The sequence below is a fragment of the Larus michahellis genome, chromosome 22 (assembly GCF_964199755.1).
Source record: "Larus michahellis chromosome 22, bLarMic1.1, whole genome shotgun sequence".
NCBI classification, from domain to species: Eukaryota; Metazoa; Chordata; class Aves; order Charadriiformes; family Laridae; genus Larus; species Larus michahellis.
The window spans coordinates 4223518-4251469 of NC_133917.1; the positions used below are offsets into that span (position 1 = coordinate 4223518).

The following is a 27952-nucleotide window of genomic DNA, read 5'->3' on the forward strand; positions in this document are numbered from 1 at the left end:
GGGGGGGGGGAGGGTGGGTAAGGCAAAAGGGGGTCCCGTTTGAGACGCTTCCTGAATATCCCATAAAAATCAGATTTTCCGGCTTGGCCCAAGCATCCCCTCGCAGGATCCTGCCAAGGGAAGAGCTCCCCCCCCTCAAATACCCCCAGTTGGGAGCCCCCCCCCGCACCCCAACCTCGCAGCTCGGCGGGGGGGGATGAGGGAGCACCCCAAAAATAGACTTTTTTACACTGTTTTCTAGAGGGAGATGGGGGGGGGGGGAGTGGTGAGAGAAGGGATGGACTCGGGGGGTTAAAGTTTGCTGCTGCCCCATTTCGGGGGGGGGGGGGGGCCATGGGGGGAGGAAGAGGGAAAGAGGGGAGGAATGGAGGGAAGAAAGTGAGAGGAAGGAAGGAAGAAGCAAGGAAGGAAGGAAGGGAAACAGAAAAAAAGAAAAAGAAAAAAAAGATAAAAAGGAAAAGAAAAAGCAAAAGCAAAAGAAAAAGAAAAAAGAGGGAAAAAGAAAAAGAAAAAAAACAAAATGAAAAAGAAAATGAAAAAGAAAAAGAAAAAGAAAAAGAAAAAGAAAAAGAAAAAGAAAAAAGAACAAGAAAAAGAAAAAGAAAAAAGAAGAAGAAGAAAAAGAAAAAGAAGAAAAAGAAGAAAAAGAAAAAGAAGAAAAAGAAAAAAGAGGGGAAAAGGAAAAAGAAAAAAGGGGCGGAAGGAAGGAAAAGGGAAGAAAAAGTAAGAAAAGGGAGAGAAAAGGGAAAAAAGGAAGAAAAGTGAAGAAAAAGACAGAAAAAGTAAAGAAAAGGAAGAAAAGGGAACTAGAAAGGAAAAAGAGAACTGCAAATGGAAAAGGGGGAAAGAAAAAAGGAAAAAGCGGGAAAGAAAAAGGGAAAGAAAAAAAAGGAAGAAAAAGGAAAGAAAAGGAGAGAAAAGAAGCAAAAGAGGAAAAAGAGAGAGGGAAGGAAAAGGGGCCGGGGGGGGCGGACCCCGCTTACCTGCGGCTCCGGGCGCAGCTCCCGACGGGGCGGACGGGCCAGGGGGGAGTCGGGGGGTCCCGGGGGGAGCTCGGGGGGGTCCCGTCCCGTGGGGGGAGCCGGGCCGGGCGGCGGAGCAGCCCCGTCTCCCTCCGCCCGCTCCGCCCGCCCCGGCCCCGCCGCCCCCGGGGCCCGTCCCGTCGAGGCCGCCCCGGCCCGCGCCGCCCCCGGCGCCGCCCCCGGCCCAGCCCCGGGGGGGAGAGTTCGCTTTTTCTGCCTTTTTTTTCCCCGCCCCACCCCACCCCCCCCCAGCCCCGCCGTTCTCGCCCCGAGGCTCCTCCGAGACCCCCCCGGGAACCTCCGTGGGACCCCCCGGGACCTCCCTCCCAAGGAGCCCCCCGGGACCCCCCCACGGAGCCCCCCCCACGGAGCCCCCCCCCCCGCGCGTCTTCACGCCCACGGGTACCCCCGGCACTCCCACCCCAGAAGCCCCCCGAGACCCCCCCCGAGACCCCCCCCCGGAGCCGGGTAAAGCCCCCCGAGGCCGGGCTGAGCCCCCCCCGGGACAGGGCTGAGCCCCTCCAGACCCCCACCCCCCGGCGCCTCTCAGTGCCTATAGAGGTGCCAGCCCCACACAGGCACCTCTAGCGCCCCATCGCTCCCATAGGCACGGAGCGGGACCCATGGGGCGCCTATAGCGGCACAGAGTTCCCCCCCCCCCCCCCCATAGATCTATAGGGTCCTGCTGTTACAGTGACACGTGTGGGGCAGAGTCTATGGGGCGCATATGGGCCTGCTCCTGTAATGATGGGGCAGAGCCGGATATATGGGGGGGAATATATATATATATATATATACAAAAATTATTTTTACATTTTTAACCCATTTTTAACCCCTCAAAAAGAGATCCCTGCGGAGAGCTGGAAATGAGGGGAGAGACGCGGGAAATCCCGGGATTCCGGGAGCCGGCGCTTGGTGCTGAGGGAAGAGGGATGAGGGATGAAGGATGAGGGAGGGGAGGGCTCGGGGCGGGGGGGGTGGGTGGGAGGGAGATGGGGTTAATGAGGAAGAAATAGAAATAGAAAGAATAGAAATAGAAAATATGAACGGAAATGGAAGTGGAAATGGAAATAAATATAGAAGTAGAAATTAGAAATAGAAATAGAAATAGAAATAGAAATAGAAATAGAAATAGAAATAGAAATAGAAATAGAAATAGAAATAGAAATAGAAATAGAAATAGAAAGAAATAGAAAGAAATAGAAAGAAATAGAAAGAAATAGAAATAGAAATAGAAATAGAAATAGAAATAGAAATAATAGAAATTGAAATAGAAATAATAGAGCTGAAATAGAAACAGAAACAGAAATAGAAATAAATCCAGAAATTGAAATAGAAATAATAGGGCTGAAACAGAAATAGAAAACAGAAACAATAGGAAGAGAAATAAGAGAAAACAGAAATAATTGAAATAGAACATAGACACAATAGGAAGAGAAATAAGAGAAAATAGAAATAGAAAATAGAAATAATAGGAATAGAAAGCGGCGGCGCCGCTTCCTTTACGCGTGGGTTGTTAAAATAATGACGATGGTAATAATAATAATAATAATAATTAAAAAAAAAAAAAAAGAATAAAATTCAAAATTAAAATTTCAAACCGAAAACTTGAAAATTAGGAAACGGGAAGGATTTGCCACGGAATCCAGCCGGGCCTTTCGCGACCCCCACCCCCCCCCCACCCCCCCCAACCTCCTTCCTGCCCTTTTGACCCCCCCGTTGGCCCCCGGGGCCGAGCCTGACCCGGTCGGTGACTCGGGGCCGAGCCGATGGGGCCGGCGGCGGCAGCGCGGGGCACGAAGGTGATTAATGACGGCGCGGAGGGACCGGGCGGCTCAGGCCCCCCCCGGGGGGCTGGGAAATGGGAGGAATCCAGATGACTTCATTAATTCAGATATTGGGGGCGGGAGGGGGTGGGGGGGCGGAAAGCGCGTTCAGGTGGCAAAAAAGAGGCCGGGACGAAAAAAAAAAAATAATTCCGGTTTAAAACTGTTCGGATGTTAAAATCTTCCGATATCAAAATCTTCCGATATCGAAATCTTCCGATATCGAAATCTTCCAATATCAAAATCTTCCGGTATCAAAATATTCCGCTATCGAAATCTTCCGATATTTAAATCTTCCGATATCAAAATCTTCCGATATCGAAATCTTCCCATATAAAGGTATTCGGATTTAAAATGATCCGGATATGAAAACATTCAGGTATTAAAGTCTTCGGATCTCAAAATCTTCCCATATTAAAGTCTTCCCATATTGAAATCTTTCAGCTATAAAGGTGTTCGTCTATAGATTCAGATTTTAAATTATTCAGGCATCGATTCAGATTCGTATCGATTCAGATTTTAACTTATTCAGATATTAAAATATCCAGGTATTAAAATATTTGGGTATCGGATATGAAAATCTTCCGATAGGAAAATCTTCCGATATAAAGGTATTCGGATTTAAAATTATTCAGATGTGAAACCATTCAGCTATTAAAACTATTCAGCTATTAAAATCTTCCGATATAAAGGTATTCGGATTTGAAATTATGCAGATTTTCTTAAATTATTCCGATTAAAACCTTCAGCTATAAAGGTGTTCGGATTTACAATTATTCGTATGTAAAGATATTTGGAGATAAAAATATTCTCCTCCTCTTCCTCTTCCTCCTCCTCCTCCTTCCTCCTCCTCCTTCTTCTTCCTCCTCCTCCTCCTCCTTCTTCCTCCGCCTTCCTCCTCCTCCTCCTCCTCCTCCTTGCCCTCTTCCTTCTTCCTCCTCCTCCTCCTCTTCCTCCTCTTTCTCCTTCTTCCTCCTCCTGTTCCTCCTCCCCCTCCTCCTCTTCCTCCCCCTCCTCTCCCTCCTCTCCCTCCTCCTCCTCTTCCTCCTCTTCCTCCTCCTTCCTGCTCCTCCTCCTCCTCCTCTTCCTCCTCTTTCTCCTTCTTCCTCCTCCTGTTCCTCCTCCTCCTCCTCTCCCTCCTCCTCCTCCCCGCGGGATCGGGCCCGGGGAGGGGCAGGAACCAGCCCCGGGACTCATCACGAGGGCGATGCCACCCCCCCATTTCCCCATCCCCAAATGGGGCCACCCCCTCTCAGCCCCCCACCCCCCCCCCGCCGCCCCGGGCCCGATCCCCCCAGCTGATTTTTGGGTCGGTTTCCCATTTTTTTGGCGCTTTCTGACCTTGGGCCCCCGCAGCAGCGGCTCACCCCGGGGCCCCCAGTTGGGTGCTGGGTTGAGGGGGGGGAAACCATCCTCCCCGGTGGGTCCAACCCAGTGCTCCCAGTGCTCCCAGTAACCCCAGGACGACCCGCACCAGGGATGGATCCTGTCATGGAGGGGGGTGACCCTCCCCAGTAGGTACCACCCATCGCTCCCAGTGCTCCCAGTAGCCCTGAGTCTGCCTCCTCCAGTGACGGATCCTGCCATGGGCCGGGGCGGGGGGGAACGACCCTTCCCAGTAGGTCCAACCCAGTGCTCCCAGTGCTCCCAGTAACGTCAGGTCTACCCCCACCAGGGATGGATCCTGCCATGGCGGCGATCCCTTCCCAGTGGGTTTCACCCATTGCTCCCAGTGCTCCCAGTAACCCTGAGTCTGCCCCCGCCAGGGACGGATCCTGCCATGGAGGGGGGAGTGGAAACCCTCCCCACTGGGTCCCACCTATTGCTCCCAGTGCTCCCAGTGCTCCCAGTAACCCTGGGTCTACCTCTGCCGGGGACGGATCCTGCCATGGCGGGGTGGAGACCCTTCCCACTGGGTCCAACCCATTGCTCCCAGTGCTCCCAGTATCCCTGAGTCTGCCCCCACCAGGGATGGATCCTGCCATGGGGGGGGTGGAAATCCTCCCCACTGGGTCCCACCTATTGCTCCCAGTGCTCCCAGTGCTCCCAGTACTCTGCCGGGGACAGATCCTGCCATGGCGGGGTGGAGACCCTCCCCACTGGGTCCAACCCAGTGCTCCCAGTGCTCCCAGTAACCCTGAGTCTGCCCCCACCAGGGACGGATCCTGCCATGGAGCGGGGTGGAAATCCTCCCCACTGGGTCCCACCTATTGCTCCCAGTGCTCCCAGTGCTCCCAGTAACCCTGAATCTGCCCCCACCAGGGACGGATCCTGCCATGGGAGGGGGGGGGAAGTGATGGGAGGGGGGGGGCTGTATCCGACCCCATTTTCGGAGCTGTGTGTGGCCAAGCCCCCGGGGGTGGTGGTGGTGGGATGTTTCCCCCCCTCTGATTTCTTTCCTTGGGCGGAAGATGTGAAAGAAACCACAGAAATTGGGGAAAAAAAAAAAAAGGGGGGGTGTGTGTGGAATTTCGCCCCCCAAAATCCCTCCCGGCGTCTCTTCTTCCAACCGCCGGGAGATTTACGGGCGCGATGGCTCCCATAAATCACCCCCCGGCCTTTTTTCCCTCCGGCCCCGGCAGAAACGCAAACACCTGCACCTGATTATTTCTCCTTTAAACCCAAAAACAGGTGCCGACACCACCCCCCCCACCACCACCCCGTGCCCCCACCCCACCTGTAAAAAATAGAAATCCCGATGGAAATCCCACGGCTGGAGCCGCGCGTCTCCCTGCGGCCACCAAAGAAGACTTTGGAAGCCACCGCGGCTCCGTCCCTGGGGTGGAAATGGGGAGGGGAGGGGGGTGATGGATGCAGGATTTGCCCCCACATCCCCTTTGTATCCCCACGCGGACGATTTGGGGAGAAAAATGGGGGTTTTGGGGTCTTCCTGCCTGCGGGCAGGTGGAAAAAGGGTGTTTTTCTGGGTTGTTTTGGGGGGCGGAGGGGAATCCCCCCCCCCAACACCCCAGGAGTTTGGGGTTGGGGGTTTTTGCTTCAGGTCAGGCCCTGGTGATGGGGGGGGGTGTCAGCTGGAGCCCCCCAAGTTTGGGGCACTGAACCCCAAAGTGGCTGCGGCTGTTGGAGACGCTTGGATGGAGCTGCGGAGCAGCGACCCCCCGCCCCAAATCCCCTTCTCCAGCCCCGAATTCCCTCCTCCGGCCCCACATTCCTTTTCCAAGCCCCAAATTCCCTCATCTAGACCCAAACCCCCTTCCCCAGCCCCAAATTCCCTCCTCCAGCCCCACATACCCTCTTCTCCAGCCCCAAAACCCCTTCCCCAGCCCCACATTCCCTCCTCCAACCCCAAAATCCCTTCCCAACCCCCAAATCCCCATCCCCAAGTTCCCTCCTCCAGCCCCACATTCCTTTTCCCAGACCCAAATTCCCTCATCTAGACCCAAACCCCCTCCCTCAGCCCCAAATCCCCTCCTCCAGCCCCAAATTCCCTTCCTCAGCCCCACATTCCTTCCCCAAACCCCTTCTTCCAGCCCCAAACTCCTTCCTCCAGCCCCACATTCCCTTCCCCAGCCCCAAATCCCCTTCCCAGACCCCACATTCCTTCCCCAAACCCCCTTCTCCAGCCCCAAATTCCCTCCTCCAGCCCCACATGCCCCCCACCTCCAGTGACCTGGCACCAGCCGACCCCTGGGACCGCCGTGACTTCACCAGCCCCAAACCGGGAGGTTTTTTCCCCAAAAATGGCTTTTTTTCCCCCTCTAAAAGGGCTTTTTTCCTGTCTAAAAGGGCACTTTTTCACCTCTAAAAGGGCTCGTTTTCCCTCAAAAAGGGACTTTTTTCCCCTTAAAAGGTCTTCTTTCCCCCTAAAAGGGCTTTTACTCCCCTCTCAAAGGGCTGTTTTTTCCCCCTAAAAGGGCTTTTTTCCATCTTAAAGGGCCTTTTTTTCCCTCTAAAAGGGCTGGGTTTCCCTCTGTAAAGGGCTTTTTTCCCTCAAAATGAGCCTTTTTTCCCCTCTAAAAGGATTGTTTTCCCTCTAACGGGGCTGATTTTCCCTCTAAAAGGTCACTTTTCTCCCTAAAAGGGCTTTTCCCCCACTTTAAAAGATCAATTTTTCCCCCTAAAAGGGCCTTTTTTCCCTCTAAAAGGGCTTGTCTCACTCTAAAAGGGCTTTTTCCCCCCTTTTAAAAGGTCCATTTTCACCCCTTAAAGGGACGATTTTCCCCCTAAAGGGGCTTTTTTTTCTGTCAAAAGGGCTCTTTTTCACCTCGAAAAGAGCTGTTTTCCCTCTAAAAGGGTGTCTTTTCCCCCTAAAGGTCTTTTTTCCCCCCTAAAAGGGCTTTTATGCCCCTCTAAAAGGTCTTCCCCCCCCACCCCAAAAGGGCTTTCTCCTCTAAAAGGGCTTTTCCTCCCTCCAAAAGGGCTGTTTTTCCCTATGAAAGGTCTTTTTTCTCTCTAAAAGGGCTTTTTCCCCACCTCTAAAACAGCTTTTTCCCCTCCAAAAAGGCTGGTTTCCCTCTAAAAGGGCTTTTTCCCCTCTAAAAGGGATGTTTTTCCCTCTAAAAGGTCTTTTTTCCCCCTAAAAGGGCCTTTTTTTTCCCCTCTAAACCATCTTTTTCCCTTCTAGAAGGGCTTTTTCCCTCTAAAAGGGCTTTTTTTTCCCCTCTAAAATGGCTTTTTCCCCTCCAAAATGTCTCTTTTCCCTCCGAAAGGGCTTTTTCCCCTCCAAAAAGGGCTGGTTTTCCCCTAAAAAGGGCCTCTTCTCCCCCCACTAAAACGGATTTTCCCCCTCCAAAAGGGCAGTTTTCCCTCCAAAAGGGCAGTTTTCCCTCTAAAAGGGTTTTTTCCCCCTGCCTAAAATGCCTTTTTCCCCTCCAAAACGGCTTTTCCCCCTCCAAGAGGGCCTTTTCCCCTCTAAAAGGTCTGGTTTTCCCTCGAAAAGGTCTTTTTTTTTTTCCCCTCAAAGGGCCTTTTTTCCTCCTTCCAGACGGTCTTTTTCCCCTCTAAAGGGCCTTTTTTCCCCTCTAAAAGGGCTGTTCTTCCCCTAAAAGCCCCTTTTTTTCCCATCTGAAATGCCCTTTTCCCCTCCAAAAGGGATTTTCCCCTCGGAAACGTCTCTTTTCCCTCTAAAAGGACTTTCCCCCCCCCTCTAAAATGGCTTTTTCCCCTCCGAGAGGGCTGGTTTTCCCTCCAAAAGGGCTGGTTTTCCCTCTAAAAGGGCTCTTTTTCCCTCTAAAAGGTCTTTTTTCCCCCTCTAAAGCGGCTTTTCCCCCTCTAAACCGGCTTTTTCCCCTCCAAAAGGGCTGGTTTTCCCTCTAAAGGGTCTTATTTTTCCCCTAAAAGGGCCTTTTTTCCCCCTCTAAACCGGCTTTTTCCCTCCAAAAGGGCTGGTTTTCCCACTAAACCATCTTTTTTTTTCCCCTAAAAGGCCCTTTTCCCCCCTCTAAAGCAGCTTTTTCCCCTCCAAAAAGACTGTTTTCCCCCCAAAAGGGCCTCTTCTCTCCCTCTAAACCAGCTTTTTCCCCTCCAAAACGCCCTTTCCCCCTCCAAAAGGGCCTTTTCCCCTCCGAAATGTCTCTTTTCCCTCAAAAAAGGCTTTATTCCCCCTTTCCCTTCCTCCTCCTTTCCCTCTCCCACCCTTCCCAGTGCTCCCACCGCAGCCGGAACTGGGAATAAACCCCCCCGGCTCCGGCAAAGCCTCCGCGAGGAGTTGGGCGGGGGGGGGGGGGAATGGGAAAAAAAAGAGCTGTTTTTTTATTGGGGAAAACAAAAAATGACATTTTTATTGTCTCTTGTATTGCGCTATTTTCTTCTTCTTTTTTTTTTTTATTTTTTATTACCCACTTCCAGCTTTATTCGCGCCGGTAACAGAAGGGAAATTATTTTTCCAAGAGGGTTTTTATTTTATTTTTTTATTTTGATTTTATCCCCCCCCCTCCCCCCCCCCCGCCCTCCTTTTTCATACCCACATTTTCCTTTTTAAACTCTTTGGAAAATCCTGCGGAGCAGCTGGGACGCAGGAGAAGGGGAAGGGGGGGGGGGGCGAGGGGGGGGAGCGAGCAATAAAACCTAAAAGGAACCGATAAAGATTAATTATCTAATTAAGAGAGACATAAAATATAGAGAGGAAGAAAAAAGCCTCTTGCCAAAATTTTTTTTTTTTTTGGGGGGGGGCGGGATTTGCAGCCGCGGGGGGGTGGGGAAGGGCTGGGGCGGGGGGGGGTGGGATCTAAACACCCCCCCCACCCCGTTTTGCCTTTTTCTGCCCCAAAATAGGGGTGGGGAGCGGGGGGGGGGGGGTGGTCCCGGGGTCCCCATGGTGCCAAAGCTGCCGAATCCTCAGCCCTGCGCATCCCAGTCCCAGAATATCCCAGTCCCGCACATCCCATTCCCACACATCCCATTCCCACAGCATCCCAGTCCCGCAGCATCCCAGTCCCAAAACATCCCAGTTCCACAGCATCCCATTCCCATGCATCCCAGTCCCAGAACATCCTAGTCCCGCACATCCCGTTCCCACAGCATCCCAGTTCCACAACATCCCAGTCCCGCATATCCCAGTTCCACAGTATCCCAGTCTCACAGCATCCCATTCCCACACATCCCAGTCCCGCACATCCCAGTCCTGCAACATTCCAGTCCCGCAGCATCCCAGTCCAGTAGCATCCCAATTCCACACCATCCCAGTCCCGCACATCCCAGTCCCACGCATCCCAGTCCTACACATCCCAGTCCCAGAACATCCCAGTCCCACACATCCCATTCCCACAGCGTTACAGTTCCACAGCATCCCAGCCCCAAAACATCCCGGTCCAGCAGCATCCCACTCCCACGCATCCCAGTCCCAGAACATCCTAGTCCTGCATATCCCATTCCCACAGCATCCCAATTCCACACCATCCCAGTCCCGCACATCCCGGTCCCCCAGCATCCCATTCCTACAGCAACCCAATTCCACAGCATCCCAGTCCCACAGCATCCCGATTCCAGGGTATCCCAGTCCCACACATCCCACTCCCGCAGCATCCCAACCCTGTCCATCCCATTCCCACAGCATCCCATTCCCACAGCATCCCATTCCTACAGCATCCCAGTCCAGCAGCATCCGAGTCCTGCAACATCCCTATCTGGCAGCATCCCGATTCCACAGCATCCCAGTTCCAGAGTATCCCAGTCCAACACCATCCCAGTCCTGCAGCATCTCAACCCCACAGCATCCCAGTTCCACAGCATCCCAGTCCGGCAGCATCCCAGTTACACAGCATCCCAGTCCGGCAGCATCCCAGCCCTGAAGTGTCCCAGTCCAACACCATCCCAGTCCGGCAGCATCGCAATTCCAGAGCATCCCAGTCCAGCACATCCTCAACCTCACACATCCCATTCCCACAGCATCCCAGTCCAACACCATCCCAGTCCCACAGTATCCCATTCCCACAGCATCCCATTCCTACAGTATCCCAGTCTGGCAGCATCCCCGTCCCACAGCATCCCAGTCCGGCAGCATCCCAGTTACACAGCATCCCAGTTCCAGAGTATCCCAGTCTAACACCATCCCAGTCCCGCAGCATCCCATTCCCACAGCATCCCAATTCCAGGGTATCCCGGTCCCGCACATCCCACTCCCACAGCATCCCAACCCTGTCCATTCCATTCCCACAGCATCCCGGTTCCACAACATCCCAGTCTGGCAGCATCCCAATTCCACAGCATCCCAGTTCCACAGTATCCCAGTCTCACAGCATCCCATTCCCACGCATCCCAGCCCCGCACATCCCAGTCCCAGAACATCCCAGTCCTGCAGCATCCCTATCCCACAGCATCCCAATTCCACACCATCCCAGTCTGGCAGCATCCGAATTCAACAGCATCCAAGTACCATGGCATCCCATTCCCACACATCCCATTCCCACACATCCCATTCCCACACATCCCAGTCCCGCACGTCCCAGTCCTGCAGCATCTTGATCCCGTACATCCCAACCCCACACGGTCCCATCCCAACCCCATTCATCCCAGTCCTGCCCATCCCTGTCCCAGAACATCCCAGTCCTGGCCATCCCAGTCCCAGAACATCCCAGTCCTGCAGCATCCCTATCCCACAGCATCCCAATTCCACACCATTCCAGTCCAGCAGCATCCTAATTCAACAGCATCCAAGTCCCATGGCATCCCATTCCCACACGTCCCGGTCCTGCACATCCCAAACCTGCAGCATCTTGATCCCGTACATCCCAACCCCACACGGTCCCATCCCAACCCCATTCATCCCAGTCCCGCACATCCCAGTCCTGCCCATCCCAGTCCCGCACATCCCAGTCCCAGAACATCCCAGTCCTGCAGCATCCGTATCCCACAGCATCTCAATTCCACACCATCCCAGTCCAGCAGCATCCGAATTCAACAGCATCCAAGTCCCACGGCATCCCGTTCCCACACATCCCATTCCCACACATCCCAGCCCTGGCCATCCCAGTCCTGCACATCCCAGTCCTGCAGCATCCCTATCCCACAGCATCCCAATTCCACACCATCCCAGTCCGGCAGCATCCTAATTCAACAGCATCCAAGTCCCACGGCATCCCGTTCCCACACATCCCATTCCCACACATCCCATTCCCACACATCCCAGTCCTGCAGCATCTTGATCCCGTACATCCCAACCCCACACGGTCCCATCCCAACCCCATTCATCCCAGTCCCGCACATCCCATTCCCACACATCCCAGCCCTGGCCATCCCAGTCCTGCAACATCCCAGTCCTGCAGCATCCCAGTCCTGCAGCATCCCAGTCCCAGAACATCCCAGTCCTGCAACATCCCAGTCCCAGAACATCCCAGTCCTGCAGCATCCCTATCCCACAGCATCCCAATTCCACACCATCCCAGTCCGGCAGCGTCCTAATTCAACAGCATCCAAGTCCCATGGCATCCCGTTCCCACACATCCCATTCCCACACATCCCAGCCCTGGCCATCCCAGTCCCACAGCATCCCGATTCCAGCGTATCCCAGTCCCGCACAGCCCAGTCCTGTAGCATCCCAAGCCTGTCCATCCCAGTTCCGCACATCCCAGTCCCGGCTCCGGGGGACCCCTGGGGCCGGTGGCGGGGCCGGGGCCGGTTCGGGGCTGGTGGCGGGGCCGTGGCGGTGGCGGGGCCGGGGCGGGCTGGCGCCGTGCCCGCAGCTCTCTGCCTCTCTCTAGCGGCTTCTCCCCGCACCGCCGGCGGCCCAGCGCCTCCCAGCACAGCCCAGGACCTCCCAGTACTTCCCAGTACAGCCCAGCGCCTCCCAGTACGGCCCAGCGCCTCCCAGTACGGCCCAGGGCCCGGGCCACGGAGCCTATAGGGCACCTATATGGTACTCGCAGGGTGTTGGTGGGACCTATAGGGCACCTACATGGTGTTCCCGGGGTGTTCATGGCACCTATAGGGCACCTATATGGTACTCATGGGATCTATAGGGCACCTATATGATACCCATAGGGTGTCTGTGGTCCCTATAGGGCACCTACATGGTATTCATGGGACCTATAGGGCATCTATATGGTTTTCATGGGACCTATAGGGGACCTACGTGGTATTCATGGGATCTATGGGGCACCTATATGGTACCCATAGGGTGTCTGTGGTCCCTACAGGGCACCTACATGGTACTCATGGGATCTATAGGGCATCTATATGGTACCCATAGGGTGTCTGTGGTCCCTACAGGGCACCTACATGGTATTCATGAGACCTATAGGGCATCTATATGGTACCCATAGGGTGTCTGTGGTCCCTATAGGGCGCCTACATGGTATTCATGGGACCTACAGGGCACCTACATGGTATTCATGGTATCTATGGGGCACCTTTATGGTTTTCATGGTATCTATGGGGCACCTTTATGGTTTTCATGGGATCTATGGGGCACCTCTATGGTACCCATAGGGTGTCTGTGGTCCCTATAGGGCACCTATATGGTATTGATGGGACCTATAGGGCATCCATATGGTACCCATAGGGTGTCTGTGGTCCCTATAGGGCACCTACATGGTACTCATGGGACCTATGGGACACCTATATGGTATTGATGGGACCTATGGGGCACCTATATGGTATTGATGGGACCTATAGGGCATCCATATGGTACCCATAGGGTGTCTGTTGTCCCTATAGGGCACCTATATGGTATTGATGGCACCTATGGGGCACCTATATGGTATTGATGGGACCTATAGGGCATCCATATGGTACCCATAGGGTGTCTGTGGTCCCTATAGGGCACCTACATGGTACTCATGGGACCTATAGGGCAGCGAGCGGCACCTCCCGCCCCCCACATCCCCATAAACACCCCCCACGGTCCCGGGAAGGGCCGTAAATCCGCCCCCCGCCACCGGTCAGGAGGAGGAGGAAGAGGAGGAGGAAGGCCGGAGCCGGAGATGCCCATTTATTCCCGGGGACAAATCCGGAGCCTTTCCCTTCCCAGAATTTCTCTTCTCTTCGGTTTTCCCCCCCTTTTTTTTTTTTTTCGATTTTATTTAAAGTAATTCAATAAAAAGCGGAACCTGCCGAGTGGCTCCAGGCGCTGCCGAATCCACCCCCCTCCGGCCACAGGGATCCCAGGAATGAGGGGAGGAAAAGAGGGAATAAACCGGCTGCTTCCCATCGGGAATGTCCTGTAGGGAGAAGAAAAAAAGGGTGTTTTACCCCAAAGGCAGGCGGGTGGGGACGCGGTGCCGTGTCCGTCTGTCCGTCCGGCGGGATCTGTCTCTCCCGCTGTTTTATCTTCCCGTCTTTGGGATTATCCCTGTGTTCCGTGGACAGATGGAGACGGGACCGTGGGCCCCGCTCCAGGGCTGCCGGTGCCGAGACGCCCTGTCCCTGTCCCTGTCCTCGTCCCTGTCCCCTCCTCTCCTGCCCTGTCCCTGCGTGGACGTCCATCCATCTGTCTGGGCATTCCGTGCATCCATGCATCCATGCCACCTACATATCCATGGTCTGGGTCCCTGCATCCATCCCACTGCACGTCCATGCATCCGTCCCTCCATTCCTCCGTCCATCTGACCATCCATCCCTCCCTCCCTCCATCTGTCCCTTCCTCCATCCCTCCGTTTTCCCACTCTCCGGATGAGGGTCGGTGCCAAACCCCCTCCCTGGATTCCACCCGCGCTCCGAGCCAGCCCAGAGCCTGGCGGGAGCCGCTAACGCCCCCCAGCCCTTCCCATCCTCCCTCCAGCCCATTCCACCCCATCCCATCCCCATCCCACCATCCCCATCCCATCCCCATTCTATCCCATCCTCCCTCTATCGCATCCCATCCCCACACCATCCCCATCCTTCCTCCATCCCATTCCCATCCCACCCTCCCTCCATCCCATTCCTCTATCCCATCCCACATCTCCATCCCATCCTCCCTCCATCCCATTCCACCCCATCCCATCCCCATCCTATTGCTCCATCCCCTCCCCATCCCCATACCTCCATCCACATCCCATTCCCATCCCTCCATCTACATCCCCATCCCTTCCCATCCCATACTCCCTCCATCCCATCCCATCCCCACCCCATCCCCATCCTCCCTCCATCCCATTCCCATCCCCGTCCTCCCTCCATCCCACTCCCATCCCACCCTCCCTCCATCCCATCCCTCTATCCCATCCCACGTCTCCATCCCATCCTCCCTTCATCCCATTCCACCCCATCCTATCCCCATCCTATTGCTCCATCCCCACCCCATCCCCGTACCTCCATCCACATCCCATTCCCATCCCTCCATCTACATCCCCATCCCTTCCCATCCCATACTCCCTCCATCCCATCCCTTCCTCTCTCCATCCCTTCCTCTCTCCATCCCATCCCATCCTTCCTCCATCCCATCCTTCCTCCATCCCATCCCTTCCTCTCTCCATCTCATCCCATCCTTCCTCCATCCCATCCCATCCCATACTCCCTCCATCCCATCCCTTCCTCTCTCCATCCCTTCCTCTCTCCATCCCATCCCATCCTTTCTCCATCCCATCCCATCCTCCCTCCATCCCATCCCTTCCTCTCTCCATCCCTTCCTCTCTCCATCCCTTCCTCTCTCCATGCCATCCCATCCTCCCTCCATCCCATCCCATCCTTTCTCCATCCCATCCCATCCTCCCTCCATCCCATCCCTTCCTCTCTCCATCCCTTCCTCTCTCCATCCCTTCCTCTCTCCATGCCATCCCATCCTTCCTCCATCCCATCCTTCCTCCATCCCATCCCATCCCATCCCATCCCATCCTCCCTCCATCCCATCTCTTCCTCTCTCCATCCCATCCCATCCCATCCCATCCTTCCTCCATCCCATCCCATCCCATCCCATCCCACTCCATCCCTCCATGGAGGTGCTGTTGGGGGGTTGGTACCCCGGGGAGGGGGGGGGGCAGGTGGGTGGCCTTGCCCCCGAGTCCCCCTCCAGGTCCCTGTGTCCCCCCTGAGCCCCCTTGTCCCCTCCCCCCCTCCAAGCCCCGTGTCCCCCTTGTCCCTCCCCAAAGCTCCCGTGGCCCCTGTGTCCCCCCCTGAGCCCCCGTGTCCCCCCCTCATAGCCCCCGCGTCCCCCCCCAAAGCTCCCGTGTCCCCTGTGTCACCTCCCCCAAGCCCCCTCGTCCCCTCCTCCAAGCCCCATGTCCCCCTTGTCCCCCCCTAATAGTCCCCGTGTCCCCTTTGTGTCCCCCCCCAAGCTCCCATGTCCCCTGCGTCCCCCTCTCCAAGCCCCTGTGTCCGCCATGCCCCCTGTGTCTGTCCCCCCCCACCGTGTCCCCCCCCCCGAGCCCCCAGGTCCCCTCTATCCCCGTGTCCCCCCCCAAGCCCCCGTGTCCCGTCCCTCCCCGCCGTGTCCCCCGCGTGCACCCCCCCCGAGCCCCCAGGTCCCCTGTGTCCCCCCCCAAGCCCCCCTGTCCCCCCCTCCAAGCCCCTGACTTCCCCTTGTCCCCCCCCCGAGCCCTCATGTCCCCCCTGTCCCCCCCCATGTCCCCTGTCCCCCCCCCCCCCACCCCGCGCCGTGTCCCCCCTCTTACCGTAAAGCCGCCGTTTCATTAACAGCCAAATTAATTACCGGGATCATTAACCGAGGCAGGGAGGGGGGGGGCAGAAATTCAGCACCCCCCCCCCCACCGCAAGCTGGGGGACAGGGGTGTCCCCTGGGGGTGACGGGGCCCCCCCCAGGCCCTTTGGAGGACAGGAGAGGGCTGGGGGGGGGGCAATTGGGGGGTGCAGGATGGGGGGGGTTGTCTCCCTGCACCCCTGAGGTTGCAGCCCCCCCCCCCAGCACCCCCCACCTGGGTCCTCTGGCAGATTTCGGGGTGGGGGGAGAACCCAGGAGCCCCCCCAAAATACCCCATGGGGGTTAAACCAGTCCTTGGGGGGCAGGAGGGGTGTAACACTCCCCCCCCGCACCCCCAAACCGGGGTGTAACCCCCCCTCGCCCCCCCAAAATCAGAGTGTACCCCCCCCCGCCCCCCCCCAATCTGGTATATTCCCACCTGCACCCCCAAATCCAGCTAAATCCCCCCCCCCCCAAACCGGGGTGTACCCCCCACCCTGCCCCTCCAAATCAGCGTGTACCCCCCCCCTCCCCAAATCTGACTGTCCCCCCAACCCGCCCCCCCCAAATCCAGTTAATTCCCCCCCTCTGCCCCCCCCGACCGGGGTGTACCCCCCCCGCCCCCCCAAATCAGGGGGGAACGCCCACCCACCCGCAAATCTGATTATCCCCCCACCCTGCCCCCCCCAAACTGGGGTGTACCCCGCCCCCCCCCAATCTGGTTAAATTCCCCCCCCCCCGCACCCCCAAACCCGTGGGTGCCTTGAGCCCACAGCAAAGACCACCCAGGGGACCCCCCCCCCCGGGACGTCACCCCAAGGAGGAGGCGGAGGCCGCGGCCCCGCAGGACGCAGCGTTTATTGCCGGCAGGGGAAACTGAGGCACGGGGACAGGTGCCAGCCCCCCCCCCCCACACACACACTCCCAGGGAGCCCCTGCACGTCCCGTGTCCCCGCCCCCCCCCGGGGGGGACGTCCCCGTGCCTCAGTTTCCCCTGCCGCCAAGAGCGAGCAGGGCCACTGGGGTTAAATAGCTTAAAAAAAATACCCTAAAAACCCCCAAATGGGCCATTCGAAGGGGAAGAAAAGTGCGGGGAGCCCCAAAAAGCTGGAGGGGGGGGGGGGAGGAGGGACCGAGCCCGGGGCCCCCAGGCGCCTCGCAGGGGAAACTGAGGCACGGGGCCAACACCCCCTGCGGGGATGCGGCACCTCGCCTTCCCTGAGAGGCTGCTTAGTGTTAAACTGGTTAAACTGGGGAGACTGGAGGCTGCTGGCGGCCCCCCCCCCCCCCCCCGGCAGAATCTGCCCCACGGCAAGGGGAAACCGAGGCACAGGGGGGTGGGGGGTGGATGGATCACGCCCCCGTCCCTGCGCGAGGGGACCCCGTTTTGCTCTCAGTGGGGAAACTGAGGCACGGAGCCGTCCTCCACCTCCTAAAGGTGCCCCAAACCAGTTCCCAACTGGGGAAACTGGGGCACGGATCCATCCGCTCTTGAAAAATGAGACGCCGGGCTTGGTCCTGGGAGGGGAAACTGAGGCGCGGAGCCATTAACCACCCCCCCCCCAAACACCAGCTTTGCTCTCAGTGGGGGAAACTGAGGCACGGATCCATTCTCCATCTCATAAAAGTGCCCTAAACCAGCTCCCAACCGGGGAAACTGAGGCACGGATCTATCCTCCACCTCCAAACTGGGGAAACTGAGGCACGGACCCATTAACCCACCCCCCCAAACCCCAGCCTTGCTCTCAATGGGAGAGACTGAGGCACGGATCCATTCTCCGTCTCATAAAAGTGCCCTAAACCAGCTCCCAACTGGGGAAACTGAGGCACGGATCCATCCTCCACCTCCTAAAGGTGCCCTAAATCAGCCCCCAACTGGGGAAACTGAGGCACGGATCCATTCTCCATCTCATAAAAGTGCCCTAAATCAGCCCCCAACTGGGGAAACCGAGGCACGGCTCCATCCCCCCCTCACTTCCCCCCCCCAGCCGCCCCCCTCTCCTCCTCCAACAACTCCAGCACCCCCAGTTCACCCAGTCGCGCTTTGGCCAGTTCCTCCCAGCCCCGGTTGGCGCGGGGGTTTCGGGGCGAGGGATGGGGTAACCCCTCGACGCGGACGGCCAGGCCGGCGCCTGCCAGGGCTCGCCGTGCCCTCCGCTCGGCGTAACGCCCCACGCCCACCACCAGCCCCACGCCCAGCAGCCCCACGGCTCGCGCCAGCGCCCAGTCGCAGAGTCCCATCAAACGGTCGCGGGTGGCAGGGGGCAACTCGGTGGGGGGCAAGTTGCGGCCGCTGGCGGCGAGGAAGAGGAGGGGGCAGTGGTTGTGGACGAAGCAGTGGCGGAAGAAGAGGTGGGGGTCGGGGCAGAGGGTGCGGACCAGCCCCCAGAAGCGGGCGCCGCTCACCTCGGCTCGGCGGCAGCTCAGGCCCAGCACCGGGCGCTTGGGGTGCTCCGAGGGCGGCTTCTTCACCCCCCCGACGACCCGCAGCCATTCCCGCACGTGCCAGGCTTCTCCGAAGGGGACCTGCGAGACGGGGAAAGGGGGTCAGGGTGGGGTTGTTGCTGTCACACACGCACCCCCCCACCACCGGGTGTGATTTCCCCTCCACTGGAGTTGTGGGGGGGGGTGGTTTGGGGGCACCTTGGGGAATGGTCACCCCAAAACAACCCTGGAGCAAACCCAGCTGTCATCGTGCCTCAGTTTCCCTCGCCTGAGGCCCCACGGGGATGGGCTGGGAGCCCCCAGGGTCCCCACAAGCACCCCCGTGCCTCAGTTTCCCTCGCCTGAGGCCCTACGGGGATGGGCTGAGAGCCCCCAGGGACCCCACGAGCAGCCCCGTGCCTCAGTTTCTCTTGCCTGAGGCCCCACAGGGATGGACTGGGATGCCCTGTGCACCCCTGTGCCTCAGTTTCCCTCTCCTGAGGCCCCACGGAGATGGACTGGGACCCTGTGGGCACCCCACAAGCACCCCTGTGCCTCAATTTCCCCCCCTTTAGCTCTGTGGGGGCACACAGGGTGCACAAAGGCAGTCCCCCACTCACAGCCACCCTAAAAACGTACCCAGCCCCATCCCAGCCTCGTCTGTGCCTCAGTTTCCCTCGTCTGGGGCTCAATGGGGACGGACAGGGACAGCACGCAGTAGCCTCTCGGCACCCCTGTGCCTCAGTTTCCCTCACCCAAGGCCCCATGGAGGTGGATTGGGAGCCCCTGGGCACCCCACGAGCACCCCCATGCCTCAGTTTCCCCCCCTTTGGTTCTGTGGGGGCACACGGGGTGCACACACCCTGTCCCCCAGCCACCCTACAAACACCCCCAGCCTCGTCTGTGCCTCAGTTTCCCCCCTGCCGGGCCCCCCCTCGGTGCCGCACCCCGGTCTGGGCCATGCCGAAGGGGCCGGGGTTCATGCCGAGGAAGAGGACGCGTTTTGGGGTGCGGCAGTAGCGGCGCACGAAGTCGCAGTGGGGCTCCCAGGCGTAGTCCAGGGGGTGGTAGACGTGGCTGACGGGGTCCCCGAAGGGCGGCAGCTCCCGCAGCAGCGCGTTCTGCTCCCGCTCCAGCCGCAGGAACCGTCCCGCCAGGCCTTCCTCCTCCTCCTCCTCCTCCTCCTCCTCTTCTTCCTCCTCTGCCACCTGCACCGGCACCGGCTCTGTCACCGTCCCCTCCATGCTGCCATCGCCTGGTGCCTGCGGAGGGGAGAGATGGGTGACAGCAGCCCCTAGGGGTGACAGGGCCAGTCCGCAGGGGTGACAGGGCAGCCCCCAGGGGTGACACGGCCACTCCCCAGGGGTGACAGGGCCAGGCCCTGGGTGGGTGACAGAGCAGCCCCCAGGGGTGACAGGGCCAGGCCCTGGGTGGGTGACAGAGCAGCCCCCAGGTGCTACAGGGCCAGTCCCTGGGTGGGTGACAGGGCAGCCCCCAAGGGTGACACGGCCAGTCCCCAGGGGTGACAGGGCCAGGCCCTGGGTGGGTGACAGAGCAGCCCCCAGGTGGGTGACAGGGCCACGCCCCCGGGGAGGGGCCCGTGGCCGGGGTGGAGGTCAGGGGGCGACCTGTGCCGACCCCCCCAGCTCGGAGAGGGGGAAGGAAGAGTCCCAGCACCACTCTGCCCCATCCCCTGCATCCCCAGGGCCCCCAGCTGCCCCCCCTGCCTGGGCCCTACACCCCCAGACCCCACAATTACCCCCCAGAACCCCCTAACCTCCACCCCTACCACAGCCCGGTGCCCCCAGGGCCCCCTAACTTTCTCCCTAACCCTCTCCTACCCCTCCCCGAACCCCTGACTGCCCCGCAGCACTGTCCTGCCCCTCAGGGCCCCCCAGCTGTGCCCCCCCACCCCAGCCCTGTGCCCCCCAACTGCCCCACAGAGCAGCCCTGCACCCACAGAGCACCCCAACTGCCCCCCCCAGGGCCCCCTAACCCTGACCTGCCCCCCCCCCCCCGAACCCCTACCTGCCCCACAGCGCGTTCCTGCCCCTCAGGGCCCACCTCGCCCCCGGCCCTGCCTCCCCCGGGGGCCCCACGCCCGACCCTACCCCCCGGCCCTCACTCCCCCGCCCCACAGCCCCCCCCCCCGCCCCTAATGACGTCACTCGACGCCCTATAACGTCACGCCGCCCCTCCTGGGCCTACCTGTGCTCCGCGACGCGCCGGGCCCCACCGCCACACAGCCCCGCCCCCCGACCTCTGACCCGGCGCGCAGCGCCTGCCGGGAGCTGGAGTCCGCCGGGCCACGCCCCCCTTTCCCGGCGTGCCCCGCGCGCGGGGGTGGGCGGGGCCGGGCCCTTTGTCTGCGCGAGGCTTCCCACGATGCTTTGCGGTTCCCCCCCCACCCCCTGCGTGTGGGGCGCGAACGCGCGTGGCGCGGGGGGTGTGGCCTCGTGAAACCACGCCCCCTCCCCGACCACGCCCCCTCCCCGCGCGGGCTGCGGCGGCGCAAGGGCGACCCCTGGCGGGGGCGGTCCCCAATCCCCCCCCCCCGCGGTGTCACCCCCCCCCCCGGGGTGTGTGTGTGTGTGTGTGTCCCCGCGATGTCGGCCCCCCCCCGCTGCAGCGTCGCCTCGCGCCCACCAGGTGGCGCCAGAGGGGACCCAGGCGTCCGGGCCCCGCCCACTGCTCGGGGCGGGGGGGCGACAGAGCTGAACCCCCCCCCCCTTTCTTGGGGGGGGGGGGGGCGACACTCCTAGGTCCCCCTGGAATGTGGGGGCCCCTACCCGAGGTCCCACTCTGAGCCGGTACTGGGGGTGAACTGGGACATACTGGGGACACTGCCCCCCCCCCCATTCACACCCCCCTCCCCCCCGAAGCGGCAGCTCCTGAAAAGTGACCGTTTATTGGAAGCAAATACGAGGGGGGGGGGACGGACACGGGATGGGGGGGACGACATGGGGACACGGGGACACCCCCGGGGGGGCCCTGGCTAAAAACACCAAACCTTAGAAAAAACAGCAAAAAAATGGGGCCGCCCTCCCCCCCCCCCCCCCCCCAAAACTGCCCCACACCCCCCTCAGGGTGGGGGGGGGAATGTGGGGGGCACCCCCCCCTTTAGACCCCCTCAAAGAGAACGTCATGTTCCCCTTCTCCCCCCCCCCCCCCAGGGCAGGACTGTCCCCTCCCCTGCCCCCAAAGCTGTGGGGAGGGGGCAGGGTGGCCCTTGGGGACATTGAGGGGGGGGGGGGGACACGACACAGGATGATGGGGGGGAGGGGGGCTATGTACAGGGGGGGCCCTTAGCTCCTGGGGGGGTCACGCTCTTTGCCGTCCGTGTCCTCGGGGTACGCGTGCCAGGTCAGCCGCTCCTCGTAGAAGGCGATGACAATTTGGGGACATTTGAGGTTGGCCTCCTTGGCCAGCACCAGGTCGGCCTCGTCCGTGTCCTTCCTGGGGACACACACACACACACAATCACACACACACAAAAATATCGGGGGGGGGGGGGGGGGTCAGGGGACACAGAAAGGGGGTTGTCACCCCCCCCCCACCACCCCCTCCCCGCCTTGGGGACAGGCAGGTGGCCTCACCACTTCATGAGGAACATGAGGTCCCCGCAGGAGTCGGTGGCACCAATGATCTTCTCGGGCTCCAGCCCCCGCTCGAAGCCCCGGGCGATGTCGTTGCTCTGCGGATTTGGCGGGGGGGAAAAAGGGAATTTTGGGTGAAAAAAAAAGGGATTTTTTGGGGGCGTGGTCACGCCGCGGAGGGGCAGAGGGGGTTACAGCCCCGGTTTGTGACGGTTGGAGGTGACAGGGTTGGGGACATCCTCTCCATGCTGGCACCAGTGGTTGGTGCCAGCCTTATGTGGTGGCACTGGGTGCCTGTCCCCATCCCTGGGTCCTGTCCCCATCCCTGGGTGCTTGTCCCCATGTCCCCAGCCCTGGGTGCCCATCCCAGCCATGGTGGCACTAGGTGACTGTCCCCATCGTGGTGGCACTGGGCACCCGTCCCCATCACCAGGTGCCCATCCCAACCGCGGTGGCACTGGGTGCCTGTCACCATCCCAGGGATGCTGTCCCCATAGCCAGGTGCCTGTCCCCACGGCTGGGTGCTTGTCCCCATCCTTGGGTGAATGCCCCCATCACAGGGACTTTTGGGTGGCTGTCCCCATGGCCGGGTGGCTGTCCCTATAACAGGGACACTGGGTGCCTGTCCCCATCCCTGGGTGCCTGTCACCATCATGGGGACTTTGGGTGCCTGTCCCCAAGGCCAGGTGCCTGTCCCCATCCCTGTCTGCCTGTCCCCATCCTGGGGACATTTGGTGCCTGTCCCCAGCCCTGGGTGCCCGTCCCAGCCATGGTGGCACTGCGTGACTGTCCCCGTCATGGTGGCACTGGGCACCCATCCCCATCACGAGGTGCCCATCCCAACCGTGGTGGCACTGGGTGCCTGTCCCCATCCCTGGGTGTCCATCCCAACTGTGGTGGCACTGGGCACCCATCCCCGCTGCACTGACACTGGGTGCCTGTCCCCATCCCTGGGTGCCTGTCCCAGCCATGGTGGCACTGGTTGCTTGTCCCCATCGTGGGGCACTAGGTGCCTGTCCCCATCACGGGGACTTTGAGTGCCTGTCCCCATGGCCAGGTGCCTGTCCCCATCCCAGGGACATTGGGTGCTTGTCCCCATAACAGTGATGTTGGGTGTCTGTCCCCATGACCAGGTGCCTGTCCCCATCCCTGGCTGCCTGTCCCCCTCCTGGGGACCTTTGGTGTCTGTCCCCATCCCTGGCTGCCTGTCCCCATCCTGGGGACATTTCGTGCCTGTCCCCATCCCTGGCTGCCTGTCCCCATCCCAGGAACGTTTGGTGTCTGTCCCCATCCTTGGCTGCCTGTCCCCATTCCTGGCTGCCTGTCCCCATCCTGGGGACATTTGGTGTCTGTCCCCATCCTTGGCCGCCTGTCCCCATCCCGGGGACATTTGGTGTCTGTCCCCATCCTTGGCCGCCTGTCCCCATCCCAGGGATGTTTGGTGTCTGTCCCCATCCCTGGCTGCCTGTCCCCATCCCGGGAACATTTGGTGCCTGTCCCCATGACCAGGTACCTGTCCCCATCCCGGGAATGTTTGGTGTCTGTCCCCATCCCTGGCCGCCTGTCCCCATCCCGGGAACATTTGGTGTCTGTCCCCATCCCTGGCTCCCTGTCGCCATCCTGGGGACATTTTTTGCCTGTCCCCGTCTCTGGCTGCCTGTCCCCATCCCGGGGGCTTTTGATATTTGTCCCCATGGCCGGGTGTCTGTCCCCATCCCTGGGTACCCGTTCCCACGGCCCGCTGCCCCTCCCCGCGCTATCACAGCCGCAGCCCGATGAGCCGTTATCTGCCCGTGGGTGGCCTCCCCCACGCTGGCAACGCTGGTGCCGCAGCCCCCGGGCGCAGGAGCTGCCCCAGCCCGAGCCGCGATAACGCCCCAGCTGGGAATCCAGGAACGGTTGGGAACTGGGAACCGGCTGGGAACTGGGAGTGGGCTACAGCCACCCGGGAGATAAGGACCAAGGACACAATTCCAAGGGAGTGAGGTCACCTCAGGAGGTGGTCGGAGGTGACAGCGAGACCCAGGAAGGGAGATCGTGACCAGAATGAAGGGGCTGGACTGGGGCTGGGGCACTGGGTGGGACGGGTGTCACTGGGATCAGGGTGGGGGTCCCTCTGCGGAAGCGCCAGCTTGAGCTGGCACCTGGGAACTTGTCACAGAGACTGGGACCCTCCCCGGGACCGGAGGGTGACCAGGGAGGGACGCCGGGTCGGTAACAACGGCTGGATGTCCATCGCTGTCATAGGGATGTTGGGTGCCTGTCCCCATCCTGGTGACATTGGGTGCCTGCCTCCATCCCTGGGTTTCTGTCCCCATGGCCAGGTGTCTGTCCCCATCCTTGCGTGCCTGTCCCCATCCCTGGGGACATTGGGCACCTGCCTCCATCCCTGGGTTCCTGTCCCCATGGCCACGTGCCTGTCCCCATTGCAGGGACATGGGGTGCCTGTCCCCATCCCTGGGTGCTCACCCCCATCGCAGGGACACTGAGTGCCTGTCCCCATCCCTGTGTGCCTGTCCCCATGGTGGGGATGGCAGGTACCCATCCCCATCCCTGGGCTCCTGTCCCCATCCCTGGATGCCTGTCCCCATCCTGGGGACACTGGGTGCCCGTTTCCATCCCTGGGTGCTTGTGCCCATCACAGGGGCACTGGGTATCTGTCCCCATCCCTGGGTTCCTGTCCCCATGGCCAGGTGCCCATCCCCATCCCTGTGTGCCTGTCCCCATCCCAGGGATGCTGGGTGCCCATCCCCATCCCTGGGTTCCTGTCCCCATCCTGGGGACACTGGGTGCCTGTTTCCATCCCTGGGTGCTTGTGCCCATCACAGGGACACTGGGTGTCTGTCCCCATCGCTGGGTTCCTGTCCCCATGACCAGATGCCCGTCCCCATCCCTGGGCTCCTGTCCCCATCCCTGCGTGCCCATCCCCATGGTGGGGATGGCAGGTGCCTGTCCCCATCCCAGGGTGCCCGTCCCCACCCCTGGGTGCCCCCCTCTCACCTCCCTCTTCTTCTTGGCCTTGATGTCGTCCCCGCCGGCGCCCAGCCCTCCTTTCCTCTTGGCACCCTCTGCCTTCTCCCGTGGTTTGTTCCCGTCGCCCTCCTTCATCTTCTTATACTTCCTCATAAACTCCGAGATCAGCTCCGGGCAATCCAGGTTCTTCTCCGGCTCCCAAGTGTTGTGTTCCCTGTCACCAAATCACCATCATCATCGTCGTCATCGTCACCGTCCCCTGTCCCCGGCGGTACTTACTCGGAGAAGCCCTTCCACTTGAGCAGGTACTCGGCCTGGCCCTTCACCACGCGCCGGTCCAGCACCTTCTCCACCACATACTCCTCCTCGTCTCCCGAGGACGAGCTGTCGGCTGCCCGCTTGCTCCTCTTGCCCATAGCGCAGCGCCCACAGGTCCTGGGGGGGGGGGATGGACACGGCGGGGGGGGTTATTGGGGACCCCCTGCCACCCGCCACCCCCCAAACCCTGAAAAACAAGAGATGGCGGGGAAGGAGGCAGCGCCTCCCAACGCAATTTGGGTTAAAACGCCGAAAAACGGCAGGGGTTTAGGCACGGGGAAATAGAAATTGGGTTAAAACGCCCCCAAATGGTGGGGATTTAGGCACAGAGAAATAGAAATTGGGTTAAAATGCCTCAAAACGGCGAGGGTTTGGGCACGGGGAAATAGAAATTGGGTTAAAATGCCCCCAAATGGTGGGGATTTAGGCACAGAGAAACAGAAATTGGGTTAAAATGCCTCAAAACGGCGAGGGTTTGGGCACAGGGAAATAGAAATTGGGTTAAAATGCCCCCAAATGGTGGGGATTTAGGCACAGGAAAATAGAAATTGGGTTAAAATGCTCAAAAACAGTGGGGATTTAGGCATATGGGAAATGGAATTTGGGTTAAACCCCCTAATTTAGGCAGAGGGAAATGGCACTTGCGTTAAAACTCCTCAAAATCGGTGAGGGTTTAGGCACAGAGAAATGGAACTTGGGTTAAATCCCCTAAAAACGGTGGGGCTTTAGGCACAGGGAAATGGAATTTGGGTTAAAACCCCTAAAAACAGTGGGGCTTTTGGCACAGGGAAATGGAATTTGGGTTAAACCCCCTGAAAACAGTGAGGATGTAGGCAGAGTGAAACGTAATTTGGATTAAAACTCCTAAAAAACGGGGAGGATTTCGGCACAGAGAAATGGAATTTGGGTTAAAACTTCTAAAAACGGTCAGGGTTTAGGCATGGGGAAACGTAGCTTGGATTAACACCCTTAAAATCAGTGAGGATTTAGGCACAGGGAAATGGAATTTGTGTCAAAATCCCCAAATTTGGGTTAAAACTCCTAAAAACAGTGGGGGTTTAGGCACAGCGAAATGTAATTTGGGTTAAACCCCCTAAAAATAGTGGGGATTTAGGCAGAGGGAAATGGAATTTGGGTTAAAATCCCTAAAACCAGTAGGGATTTAGGTGCAGGAAAATGGAATTTGGGTGAAACCACCTAAAAACGGTGAGGGTTTTGGCACAGGAAAATGGAATTTGGGTTAAAACCCCTAAAAACGGTGCAGACTAGGCACAGGGAAATGATTTGGTGGAAAAGCCTGTTTTCCCACCAGTTTATAACACGGCGATTAAAGCCTTCCCAACTTTTTAGGGGATTTAAAGGGGAATTAAAAAGGGGTGTGGGGGGAAAACAAGGGGAGACCCCCCGCTCCCCGTATTTTGGGGTGAGTTTGCTGCTTTACAGCGAAGCCCAGGTTAAAACCCCAGGGGTTTAAAAACATAACAGGTTTTAAGGCACACAGCCCAAATGCGTGGTTTTTTAAGCCTTGAGTTTAGCGGGTTTTTTTAAATTCACCCTTAAAAAAAAAACCTGATGGAGCCAGGAAATTCCTCATCCTCCGCCGTTCCCCGTCAGCGAAGGCCCAAACTGGCGTGATTTATAGGCGGTGGTTTTGGGTGTAAAAAGGGAGATTTTGGGTGTAAAAGGGATGGACTTGGGGGAAAAAGGAGCAGTTTTGAGCGTAAAAAGGAGAAGTTTGGGTGTAAAAAGGATGGGGATGGAGCCCCGGGGCGTTGCATACCTAAAGCCGCATGTGGGAGCCCGGGAGGAACAAAAGAAAAGCGCCGTTTTGAGATAAAAAGCTCCAGTTTCGAGGGAAAAGGCGCTGTTTTGAGGGGAAAAGTGCTGGTTCGAGGCAAAAAGTGGCGTTTCGAGGCAAAAAAAAAAGGCTATTTTAAGACAAAAAGCGCCGTTTTGAGGCAAAAGGCGCCGTTGCGAGGCAAAAAAAAGTGCTCTTTTGAGGCAAAAAGCACCGTTTTGACGCAAAAAAATGCTCTTTTGGGGCAAAAAGCATCGTTTTGAGGCCCAAAAGCTGCTGCCTTGAGACAAAAAGCGCCGTTTTGACGCCCAAAAACTGCTGTTTTGAGGCAAAAAGCGCCGTTTCGAGGCAAAACCCGCCGTTTCGAGGCAAAAAACCAGCCGTTTTGGCTCGGAGCGGCCTGTCGCGGCCCCCCCGCCCCGGGGCGCGGATCCCGGTGCCGGTGCCCGGCACTGCCCGGAGGAACGGGCCGCGGAGGCGGGGCTAGCAGCGCGCCGCTTCTCCTCATTGGCCGGCGGGTTCGCAGCGCCAGCTCGCTGATTGGCTGAGCGCGCCGCCGCTCGCCACCGCCCCTCCTCCTCCCCCCTCCCGCCGCCGTTGGCCCGCCCGCCCGTCACTCCCCGCGCCGTCCCGCCCCTCCCGCGCCGCTATTGGCCGGCGCGCTTGCCCATCCCGCCCCCCCCCCCCGCGCCATTCATCCGCCGCCCGCCGCCGTTACCGGGGCGGGGAGCGGCTCCGGCGCGGGCTCGTCCGCCGCGGTCTAGCCGCCCCCTCCGAGCCGCTGCTCCGCGCTCCGCCCGCCAAAACCGCCCGCAGCGCGCAGGCGCCGACGGCCGCTCTACGCGCATGCGTCCGCCCGCCCTCCTCCTCCTCTCCCCCCTCCCGCCATTCCCCCACAGCCCCGCGTTGCGCATGCGCCGAGCTAGGCCCACCTTGGGCGCCGGCGGGCGGGCGGCCCTTCCTCGCCGCCGCCACCGGGACTCGCC

At 59.3% G+C, this 27952-nt stretch overlaps 2 protein-coding genes and 1 long non-coding RNA gene across 3 annotated transcripts; all 3 read right to left on the bottom strand.

Moving 5' to 3' along the window:
• Nucleotides 1–13303: 13303 nt before the first annotated feature.
• LOC141733999 (uncharacterized) lies at nt 13304–16215 on the bottom strand. Its single transcript, XR_012584428.1, has 2 exons — nt 15832–16215; nt 13304–13464 (listed from the first exon to the last, which is right to left on the bottom strand). It is a non-coding gene; the product is annotated as an uncharacterized LOC141733999 (long non-coding RNA).
• A 490-nt stretch (nt 16216–16705) lies between these two features.
• On the bottom strand, nt 16706–20608 carry SMUG1 (single-strand-selective monofunctional uracil-DNA glycosylase 1). The gene is made up of 3 exons (XM_074565136.1): nt 20490–20608; nt 19229–19543; nt 16706–18383 (listed from the first exon to the last, which is right to left on the bottom strand). The coding sequence occupies exons 2-3, from the start codon at nt 19523–19525 to the stop codon at nt 17829–17831; spliced, it is 852 nt and encodes a 283-aa protein (XP_074421237.1). The 5' UTR covers nt 19526–19543; nt 20490–20608; the 3' UTR covers nt 16706–17828.
• A 562-nt stretch (nt 20609–21170) lies between these two features.
• Nucleotides 21171–27814, bottom strand: CBX5 (chromobox 5). The gene is given in 6 exon segments (XM_074564895.1): nt 21171–21737; nt 21878–21975; nt 24878–25064; nt 25130–25285; nt 27685–27749; nt 27752–27814. Coding segments are annotated over 6 exon segments (720 nt in total). The 3' UTR covers nt 21171–21586.
• Nucleotides 27815–27952: the final 138 nt, after the last annotated feature.